The sequence below is a fragment of the Pelobates fuscus genome, chromosome 5, assembly GCF_036172605.1.
Source record: "Pelobates fuscus isolate aPelFus1 chromosome 5, aPelFus1.pri, whole genome shotgun sequence".
NCBI lineage: Eukaryota > Metazoa > Chordata > Amphibia > Anura > Pelobatidae > Pelobates > Pelobates fuscus.
Genome location: NC_086321.1, coordinates 254,947,554 through 254,959,689, shown reverse-complemented (window position 1 = coordinate 254,959,689; position 12,136 = coordinate 254,947,554). Strand labels below are relative to the sequence as shown.

Genomic DNA, 12,136 nt, shown 5'->3' with positions numbered 1-12,136 from the left:
GCAATGAGTGGGAAATTCAATTTTGTTATTTGACCATTAGAGGCTGGTTTGTATTGGTATATACTGGTATTTCATTCATTGTTCCATAAGGCAGGACTTGACGACAAATTTTCATTGAATCAAGGATCCAGTTAAAAAAGTTAGGAGCTAGAATTTTTTTATTCTTACAAAGTTTTATTTTTAACCCCTTAACACCGCAGCCAAATGTACAAGTTGTGAACAGAACAAAACGTAAACAAAACCTGGCATTTGCGCTATATGTCTGTCCAACCGTAATTCACCTCTTTCATATGAAATGCATCCCCCCTTATTATATATCATTTTATTCAGGGGAAACAGGGCTTTCATTTAACATTAAATATTTAGGTATTGAACATAATTTAATATAAAAAATATATAAAAAAATGGGAGAAAAAAATATTTTTTTATTTTTTTTTAGTTCTATGTGACATTTTAACTGTGGATGTCAAAATACTGTTTGCTTTTACTGCAATGCAATACACATATTTGTATTCAGCGATGTCTCACGTGTAAAACAGTACCCCCTATATACAGGTTTTATGGTGTTTTGGGAAGTTACAGGGTCAAATATAGCGTGTTACATTTGAAATTGAAATTCGCCAGATTGGTTACGTTGCCTTTGAGACTGTATAGTAGCCCAGGAATTAAATTTACACCCATAATGGCATACCATTTGCAATAGTAGACAACCCAAGGTATTGCAAATGGGGTATGTCCAGTCTTTTTTAGTAGCCATTTGGTCACAAACACTGGCCAAAGTTAGCGTTAGTATTTGTTTGTGTGTGAAAAATGCAAAAAACGCAAATTTTGGCCAGTGTTTGTGACTAAGTGGCTACTAAAAAAGTCTGGACAAACCCCATTTGCAATACCTTGGGTTGTCTACTATTGCAAATGGTATGCCATCATAGGGGTAATTTTCATTCTTGGGCTACCATAGGGTCACAAAGGCAACGTAAGCAATCTGGCGAATTTTAATGTGAAAAAACTGAAACACAAGCCTTATATTTGACGCTGTAACTTTTGAAAACACCATAAAACCTGTACATGTGGGGTACTGTTGTACTCGGGAGACTTCGCTCAACACAAATATTTGTATTTCAAAACAGTAAAAAGTATTGCAGCAATAATATCGTCCGTGTAAGTGCTGTTTGTGCGTGAAAAATGCAGAAAACGTCACTTTTACTGGCGATATCATCGTTGTAATACATTTTACTGTTTTTAAACACTAATATTTGTGTTCAACAAAGTCTCCCGAGTAAAACAGTACCCCCCATGTACAGGTTTTATGGTGTCTTGGAAAGTTATAGGGTTAAATATAGTGCTAGCAAATTAAATTCCCTATACTTTCGGCATGGGTTGTCAGGCAGGTCCCGCTAATTGTAATTAATTAGGATACCTAATTATGTAAAATTATTACATAAATATATGTGTAGAATTAATATATGTATATATATACATATGTGTATATATACGTATATATATATATAATTTTTTTTTAATATTTTTATTTATATATAGGTATATATAGTGATATATACGTATATATTTATGTATATAGATATATATATTATGATATATATTATTTTGTTCTACGTGTATTTTGATATAAATATATATATATTATTATCACAATACAGTTAGAACGAAATAACACACATCTATATATTTTTTAATTATTTATTTTTAAATATTTTTTTAATTTTATTTTTTTACGTATTTACATATATATTTTTTTATATTATATATAAATATATATATAACAATAATTATATATATATTTAATCAGTATCAGTCTACGTGTAATTTGATATTAATATATATATATATATATATATATTAATATTTAAATACACGTCGTGTATGTGTAAATGTGTGTATGTGTATATATATATATATATATATATATATATATACTTAGATCATATATATATAATATATATGATCTAAGTATATTTTATTTGTAACTGTAATTTTTTTTATTTATTTTTTGAACTAATATTTTATTTTTTTTACAGGACAGGGGGCAGAGACAGTGTCAGCCAGTGATGTCACATCACTGGCTGACACACAGGATCAGTGATCACAGTGACTGCCTGTCACTGTGATCACCTCCTGCAGATTGGGTAATTGACCACAGGGGGGAGTGCCTGGGTGGTACAAGCACTCCCCCCTTCCAATCTGCAGGGGGATCACTGTGCCAGTTACATGTGTCAGCCAATAGGCTGACACATGTAACACTGATCGCAGTGACAGGCTGTCACTGCGATCAGAGCGCTCTGAGATCGCAGTGACAGCCTGTCACTGCGATCTCAGACCTAGCAGATCGCGGTCACTGACCCCAGGGGGACTGCCTGGGGGGCCAGGTAAGTCCCCCGACCGCGATCTGCAGAAGGGGAAAGCCGCCGGCCGCATGTGTCAGCCGATTTGAAATCGGCTGACACATGCTGAATACTGGTCGCAGTGACAGCCTGTCACTGCGATCAGAGACTGCAGATCGCGGTCACCGGCCACAGGGGGGGTTGCCCGGGGGGCCTGGCATCCCCCCCGACCGCGATCTGCAGCGGGAGAATACCGCCGGCCACGTGGGCGGCAATAAAAGCGAGGACGTACTATTACGCCCGCCGGCGTTTAGAGCCGGTTTCTGCGTGGCGTAATAGTACGTCCTCCGGACTTAAAGGGTTAATAACAAAAATACAGAGAAAAGGCAGTGTTTACATTACTGCCTAGTGACACCTCTAGTAGCAGTCATTCAGACAGCCTCTAAAGTGCTTCCTATCTCAGTGCTGCACAGTGTGCAGCACCTACATTTAGCATCTCCACGCTATGCATGGCGCTGAACATTCCCCATAGAGATGCATTGGTTCAGTGCATTTCTATAAGGAGATGCTGATTGGCAAAGTGTTTTGCAGTGCTTTCACAATAGCTTCCCAATACTTTCCTATTGAAAAGCACAGGAATGGCTGAGATAATCAAATTTGATGATCTCAGTCATAGAAGTAGGGCCAGCTGCAGGAAGCTGCACGAGGGCTGGTCACCTAAACATACACACTCACTGACAGACACACACATACACTGACAGACACAGAAACACATACCATGATAAACACAGACACACATATCATGTCAGACACACTGACAATGACAGACAGACACACACACACTGACACACACACTCACAAATTATTATATGTTTTATTTTAACTTAAAGTGGAGGTGGGCGGCCAGCTGCGCATACTGTGGGCAGGCGGCGAGGGAGCTGTGATCTCCCTGCTCTGCTCCCTCACGCGCTGCTTAGTGATGCTGGGGCCAGAGTGACGTTATTTTCCGCCACATTAAGCGGCGTGCAAGGTAGCAGAGAAGGGAGATCACAGCTCCCTCACTGCCAACATCGTTTTACGGAGTTAAACTTCATGAGAATGCAGAAAGCACTTCAAGTGGCACCTTTGGGTGACAGCCACAAGAGATTGTCTTAACCCTGCATTGTAAATTTCTGAGAAACTGCAGTGTTTTACGTTACAGAGTTAAGGGAACAGGGACACTAAACAGGGTTTAACAGAAAACTTCTAATTTTAAGGAGAATAAGCCAAAGTGAAAACATTTTTAGCTATATTTCTACCACAGCCATTTTGCCTTCAATTTGCAATTTCCTGCCAATTTCGTAGTTTAATGAATAACCCAAAATGGGTATTAATCATTTTCTAAAACAATATGTTCATTACTATTTTATGTGTTTTGTTTTCCACTGTGTAGTGCAATGGACCCTGTATTGGACCAAGAATGGCTGTTCAGCATAGACAAGTTTACTGTCAGACCAGAGATGGGCTCATTGTATCTCCAGGACAATGCCAAGCCTTACCAAGGTACCAGAGCTTGCCAGCAAGAACAAATTCTTGTACTTGTAGACCCTCAATCTGGACAATCTTATTAAAAAAAATATTATTTAAAATAATAAAAATACTAATATGGTTATGCCTTCTTTTGCATACTGTACAATGTATAATGTATGTAAAATAGAATAATATCAATATTTTCTAACATATCCCGTACAGGACACTCCACTGCCCTAATAAAAAAATAAACCACTATTTAGTAGATATACTCCCAATGAAAATGTGCATGCATTTAATTATGTATTTTTTAATTTAGGGTATTTCTAAAAACTACCTGCAATACCTGCAGATCTCTTGTTTGAAGCCTTTGCAAGCCCACCCCTTCTATCCCAGCTCAGAATTTCTGTGTATGTCCTATCAAAGACTTTCCAGTGCAAGACAGGTGCTCTGAGCAATTGCTGCTTCTTGAGTTTAGCTCAATTGTGCTAAACTACCAGGAAGCAACAGGACCAGTTATCTGATTGACAGCCAGGGAGGTGTAAGAACATTAATAATAAAAAAAAAAGTGCCAGTTCTATTGAAATCTGCACTTTATGTTAAATGAATAAAGGGGGCACACTATTTAAACAGAAATCATTTCAGTAAGTATAAAAATGAAGTATAAAAAATGAAATCCTAAAATAATAATTCAACTTGATATGTATTCATATGTAGGAATCTTGAATGTCTCTTTAAAGTAATCCTGACTGAAGGATAGTTCCAGGTGGTAACTGGGAATGAGAAAAGATACTTTTCACGCACACAGCCTATAAATCAGGCTAATGTTAGAGGCGTTCTCGAAGGCAATGGCCAAACCAGCCCTTACATAGCCATCCAATAAAATAATGTGTATTGATTTATAAAAGTCACACGCACTAACGACAGCTGCAGAGCACATTTTATGCCATAGAACCTCCACGTTGACAGGTAGAATGACATAAACATTGTCTCTGCTTAGAGGTGTGTTTTTCATATTGTTATAGTGGAGTTCACATCCACAAATATATTAAAGGCTATTTTAGATAAATTATAACATTGTGCCTGTTGGCAGTGCTTGCACAATTATGAGTAAATGTATAGTTTACGGTTTTTTTACTTACCTGTTTTTTTAATCTAGGTTTCTGCTTTTGGCACTGTATGTATCTCATAATGTATATAGCACAATGAGCATTATTCTGTATGGCATAGAGATTTACTCCTTTAGGGAAACTAACTGTATTTATAGATTAGTTACCAATTCCAGCACAACATGTAGATTATATAAATAAATATATAACATTTACTTCTTGTGGAGTACCGATATATCATATTTGAATGAAGTACACTTTTTTACTGAAGGCAACAGTGTGCCTGGTTAATACATCAACTCTAAAATATATTCCATTTAGTGGATCAGTTTTTATTCCTGGCTGGGACAGCTATCCTCTTAACTTTCTAATGAAATGTGTACCATTGAGTTATACAATTATAGCATTTGTTCTTTAGTAGTTAATCTGAAGATCTGAAACTTAAAGGGCCACTGTAGGCACTATAACCATTTCATCCCCGGCACTGTCCCTACATTCAGAGTAAAACCACGTTCAAGCAGTTTAACACTAAATAAGGGTCCCTGTCAACCCAAAGTCCGTCCCCTTCTGGAGGTGTGGCTAAGGCAGAGATTACACACTTCCTTGTAGTCATACCCATTCATACTGCCAATTGGAGTAATAACCTAAAAGCAGTTACCGTATTTATCGGCGTATAACACGCACCGGCGTATAACACGCACCTCATTTTTAGAAAGAAATTCCAGGAAATTTCCCCCCCTCCCATAGTATTCCCCCCCCCCTCATCCTATAGTATTCCCCCCTCATCCCATAGTGTTCCCCCCTCATCCCATAGTGTCCCCCCCTTTCCATAGTATTCCCCCCCCTCCCCTCCCATAGTATTCTCCCCCTCCCCTGCCATAGTATTTTCTCCCCCTCCCCTGCCATAGTATTCTCCCCCCCTCCCCTCCCATAGTATTCTCCCCCCTCCCATAGTATTTTCCCCCTCCCCTCCCATAGTATTCTCCCCCTCCCCTCCCCTCCCATAGTATTCTCCCCCCCTCCCATAGTGTACTTCCCCCCCTCCCCTCCCCACCCATAGTGTACTTCCCCCCCACTCCCCTCCCCACCCATAGTGTACTTCCCCCCCTCCCCTCCCATAGTGTACTCCCCCCCCCTCCCCTCCCATAGTGTACTTCCCCTCCCCTCCCATAGTATTCTCCCCCTCCCATCCCATTCTCCCCTCCCATAGTATTCTCCCCCCCTCCCATAGTGTACTTCCCCCCCCTCCCATAGTGTACTTCCCCCCCCTCCCATAGTGTACTTCCCCCCCTCCCCTCCCCACCCATAGTGTACTTCCCCCCCCCCCTCTCCCATAGTGTACTTCCCCCCCCCCTCCCCTCCCCTCCTATGGTGTACTTCCCCCCCCCCTCCCCTCCCATGGTGTACTTCCCCTCCCATAATTACTTACCTGTCCTGAAGCGTGGGCCGGCTTCACAGCTTGCACCGCGGTACAGGAACTTTAATTTCATGTTCCGGTTTCCGGCGGGACTGAAAGGAAGTGTGCACACTATTGTGCACACTTCCTTTCAGTCCCGCCGGAAACCGGAACATGAAATTAAAGTTCCTGTACCGCGGTGCAAGCTGTGAAGCCGGCCCACGCTTCAGGACAGGTAAGTAATTATGGGATATCGGCGTATAACACGCACCCACGATTTTCCCCCTATTTTCAGGGGAAAAAAGTGCGTGTTATACGCCGATAAATACGGTAACTTACATTCTCAGTCAATCACAGCTACCAACTGCTGCTCAGGCTAATACTGCCTAACCGTTAACCGTTTTTCATGAGATGCTAAGTTTAAAAAAAAAAAAGATATATTATATTAAACATTTAGCAAATTGCATCACAAACCAGTCCAGACAAGGCAGAGCTATGGCAATTTTCTTAAATGAGATGCAGAAATTTCACCTGTTTTCTTTATGACAGGAAGCTAACATGGGGGCGCCCGGGTGCAGGGTAAAGAGGTGTAAATTTCTATGTTTAATTTTACTTCATTAATACATATTTCTTAAATATAACATAATATTACAAATCTTAAAAACCGTTTTCCTTTAACTGTGGAAAGGTAGAAAAGTACCACGAAACAGTAAATTTCAAAAGAGATACGTTCATAGGGTCAGGAGTAAATATAGGGGATGTTTAACTAGTAGTTCTCTTGTTTATTTTTGTGTGCATAAGCTAAACAAAAAACAACGCATTTGTATTTCGCCAGGCCATTAAACACACAGAACTGCTGGTCAGATACCTGCAGTGTGCACTGGAGGGTTTCACCATGGACTCTTTGTACAGCCACGTGTGGCAACTATGGTTTCCAGTCAAGGCGCGTGGAGTGTGTGCACCACCGTACTAGTAAGACTGCACCTGATCAAATGTGTTCGTGGAGACCGCGACCTTCCAACTGGCAGAGGTGTAACATCACACCTTGTGAAAATGGTATGGCTTGAAATATACTGTTATTATATATTATATATTTATTTTATCAAAATAACACTTTAGTCACACATATGGATTTCACACATTTTTCACAGCTTAGTGTAGTGGTTCTGGTGTTCATAGCATGTCACAGAGAAAGGGCAGTGTTTACATTACTGCTTAGTAACTCCACTGGTAGCAGTCACTAGAGGTGCTTCCTATCTCAGTGCTGCTCAGTATGCAGCACCTATGTTCATCGTCTCCATGTCCTGGTTTGTATTCTTAACACTCTAGTGTTCCTATAAAGGGTAACCGTCACTTCAGTTGAAATTACACAGTTAAATAAAACACTGCAAATTACCCACCTTTTTTTTTCAAATGTTTTGGTTTTTTTTGTTTATTTTTTTAAAGAAGAATTGTCATTAACCGAAAGCTAGCATTAAATAAAGTTTCAATGAATTTATTTACATGTCTTATCAGGTAACACTGGAGAAAATGCAGAGTATGCATGCACTTGTACGGATATTCTTTGTTGCCTGGGAGCACATTAGTGTCAGAGAGGTGTAATGGGGCCCATAACACGGCGTGCAAAGGAAGTAAGATTTTTACCTACCTCTGCTGCTTTATTCACATCAGGTATGCAGATAAAGGTGTTTGTGGTGTTACCAAACAGCAAGTGACACCACCAGCCTAAAGTATGAAAAAGATTAGCAATCTTTTTAGCCTTTAGTTACTGACTTTTATAGTTCACTTTTCTATATCCAAAAAAGCATTAAATGAGGTAAATGTTATGTTTACTCTTTTTTTTATGTGATTTTCCTTTTTTTCTCCTTCTAGTTGACTGCAGAGACACTACAAGATACTGTGAAAAAGTGAAACAACTAAAACTTTGTCAACTCACACAGTTCAAATCTCGCTGCTGTGGGACATGTGGGAAGGCATGAGATTTAAATGTAAGGCCTCTATCTGCATTTGACAAGGAAGCAAAATTGGGAGAAGAAAGAAAAAAAAAGGAACAGGTTCGCATGCCTGAAATGTCCCTGTGATTCTATTTATTTTTGCTGTTCAGTTGTAAAGAACTCGACAAGGTTCTCTTCCGTTTCTGCTGGAAGATGGAATGCTGTAAAACGCCTGACATCATCAGCCACAGGGTTTTGTCATGGATTGTAACATGGGGGAAAAAAAGCTTATGTCAAAAAGCTTAAAAGACAGTTGGTTGTACCATGAACCACATGGGAACTATTCAGCCTACAACATGACCTGACAACAAAATAGGGATAAAGGGATATTATGGGACACATAATGTTGTGATGGTAAAAAAGAAAACAATATATGACTTTGGTGCCCACAATTAGAATATGGATGTACATGCATTTCTTTATTTTACTATGTTAAATAACATTTCCACTACAGTACACAAAGTGTTGGATGTTACAAGAACCAAGTTCTGGGACCATTATTTTTGTGGATGAAGAGGCAGACACAGATTGGATTCAAACATATGTAAAAGACTAATTACAATGCTGCATGGAACACGAGAATAAAGAAAAGGACATGGCGGACTTTCAGTGCTTGTTTCTTCTGCCAATGTGAACACGGCTCCTCCACTTTTTATGACGACTAGGGTTACAGCCGTCTTGTGGCTTGCAAAGTCCTAGAGTGTGTAAAGCATTGGTTTTCCAGTAGGTTCAATGAATTAGTTACCTGTCAATCATGTGTGCGTGTGACAGCTCTACTGCTTAATGGTGGTATTATAATCTTGAACATAGGCACTTTATAAGTGTGATGATTTTGAATCACTGACAAACCAGGAAAACACATGTATGCAAGTCTTGAAGAAAATCACAATTTTAAATGGAACAGCCAATATATTAATGAAAAAAAAACTAGGATATGCATGTAATTATTTAAGCGTTTACGCACTTTGTCAATTGTACATGTTCAAACAGTGGGGTACTGATCTTGATCTTTTGTTTTTATCTTTGAAATGATTGGTGGGGGGATTCGTTAAAGTAATGCAAACTGTGAGTTGGATTTGTTAACGAAATAAGCACATACTTGTTAAAGCATTATGACACAGAAACTATAAGTAAGACAATAATATGACTTCACCTGTTTAAAACATTCTTGTCGGCTCCTAGGATACTAGCATATAATACATCTGCTGATGACCTGATCTATACCGGTACTTCACAAAGCACAAAGAAACGTTATGTCACAAATGTTGTACATATTAAAATGTTTCAAGGATGTATGTTTTAACAGCCTTAAAGTCTTTAAGGTTTAAACGAAAAAGATTATCCTTCTGACTGATCACCATTTATTCTTGAATTTACTTTGTACCATCAAAAGATATGTCCAGTTTGTTATTTTAGTAGAGCAAGATGTTGTGAAAGTGTTATGCAAAATGTTCATTTGTTTTTTATATATAAAAAAAATATGAGGAAAAATGCAATAAGAAAAATCCCATGAACTGCCTGAACAGACCTCTTTTGGATCAGGTGACCAGAAGAAAATATATAGCTGTGGTGCTGGTTAGAAATGTGCAATTTGATATTAGAGACTTGTCAATCAAACTACAACAATTTGATGATCTCCAAGTTATATTATAATCATGGCAATGCTGGATCCTCTGTAATACAGAATTTGCTTAGCACTGCGTTATTTTACACAATGCTAGGTTCCAAATTTAGCTAGTGTTCAACTGCATATTAACCAACACAAATAATACATTCTGAAAGTTCCAGGTCATACCATTAGCACTTAATATTTAAAGCACTTATAAAAACCTAGGTTCCTCTACCTGATTTCATACAAATAATTTGGAAATGATGAGCTTGTTTTTGGTACTTTGGCCAACCCATTTATGTGTTAGAGCATGTTCATTGTTCACGTCATTCAGACTCGTGTCATACATCCTTTATTAGACCACTTATGTTTCTTGCTGTCATAGACTCTCTGTACATTAAAATACATCTGAACCATATCCAATTTCTATCAATGGTCCTCTGTGCAAAGATGTGTGTTACTTAGATACAGCATATTATTATTTTTATTATTATTATTATTATAAAAAACTGTTTTATGTATAACTTTTGTGTATATTTATTAGGGTTTCTTGTATAAAAAGTGCAATATTAATAATTGTACATTGTTTTCCAGATAAAATTATTTTTGGGACTTTAAATTGTTTTGTGTCCTTAAATACTGAAGATTTTTGCTAGTTTTTTCACATGTTTTCGTGTGTGTGTATATCCAAGGAAAAATGTATAACATTTAAAAGCATAACTACCCAGGCACATTAACAATCTGTTAAATGTTGCTTTTTGAGGATTATATATACTTTATTTCCCATTGCAGCAAAAGTCCATAGTTTTAGCACGCAAGCAATACATTAAATTGGAATTCATTGAAATCTAATACATTTATAGACATTTGCATTGAGTGCCTTTCTGAGCCATTGGTTTTTGATGAAACCAAATTGTAGAAAACAAATGGCATTTTTTTCTAGTAAGATTTGTACTTACTATACAGTTGCAAGAAAAAGTATGTGAACCCTTGGATTTAATAACTGGTTGAACCTCCTTTGGCAGCAATAACTTCAACCAAATGTTTCCTGTAGTTGCAGATTAGACGTGCACAACGGTCAGGAGTAATTCTTGACCATTCCTCTTTACAAAACTGTTTCAGTTCAGCAATATTCTTGGGATGTCTGGTGTGAATCGCTTTCTTGAGGTCATGCCACAGCATCTCAATCGGGTTGAGGTCAGGACTCTGACTGGGCCACTTCAGAAGGTGTATTTTCTTCTGTTTAAGCCATTCTGTTGTTGATTTACTTCTATGCTTTGGGTCATTGTCCTGTTGCAACACCCATCTTCTTTTGAGCTTCAGCTGGTAGACAGATGGCCTTAAGTTCTCCTGCAAAATGTCTTGATAAAATTGGGAATTCATTTTTCCTTCGATGATAGCAATCCATCCAGGCCCTGACGCAGTAAAGCAGCCCCAAACCATGATGCCCCCACCACCATACTTCACAGTTGGGATGAGGCTTTGATGTTGGTGTGCTGTGCCGCTTTTTCGCCACACATAGTGTTGTGTGTTTCTTCCAAACAACTCAACTTTGGTTTCATCTGTCCACAGAATATTTTGCCAGTACTGCTGTGGAATATCCAGGTGCTCTTGTGCAAACTGTAAACATGCAGAAATGTTTTGTTTGGACAGCAGTGGCTTCCTCTGTGGTATCCTCCCATGAAATCCATTCTTGTTTAGTGTTTTACGTATTGTAGATTCGCTAACAGGGATGTTAGCATTTGCCAGTGACTTTTGTAAGTCTTTAGCTGACACTCTAGCATTCTTCTTCACCTCATTAAGCAGTCTGCGCTGTGCTCTTGCAGTCATCTTTACAGGATGGCCACTCCTAAGGAGAGTAGCAGCAGTGCTGAACTTTCTCCATTTATAGACAATTTGTCTTACCGTGGACTGATGAACAGCAAGGCTTTTGGAGATACTTTTATAACCCTTTCCAGCTTCATGCAAGTCAACAATTCTTAATCGTAGGTCTTCTGAGAGCTCTTTTGTGCGAGGCATCATTCACATCAGGCAATGCTTCTTGTGAAAAGCAAACCCAGAACTGGTGTGTGTTTTTTATAGCGCAGGGCAGCTGTAATCATTAACACCTCCAATCTCATCTCATTGATTGGACTCCAGTTGGCTGACATCTCACTCCAATTAGCTCTTGGAGATGTCAT

The 12,136-nt window shown here is 38.7% G+C and overlaps 1 protein-coding gene across 2 annotated transcripts in view; it reads left to right on the top strand.

Moving 5' to 3' along the window:
- ADAMTSL1 (ADAMTS like 1) overlaps positions 1-10,450 on the top strand; it is a 918,974-nt gene extending 908,524 nt beyond the window's left edge. For both annotated transcript variants that reach the window (XM_063455242.1, XM_063455243.1), the window contains 3 exons: positions 3,772-3,881; positions 7,189-7,409; positions 8,226-10,450. In XM_063455242.1, the coding sequence (XP_063311312.1) occupies positions 3,772-3,881; positions 7,189-7,409; positions 8,226-8,332 (438 nt within the window). In that variant the 3' untranslated portion in view covers positions 8,333-10,450. The remainder of the gene's footprint in view (positions 1-3,771; positions 3,882-7,188; positions 7,410-8,225) is intronic.
- Positions 10,451-12,136: the final 1,686 nt, after the last annotated feature.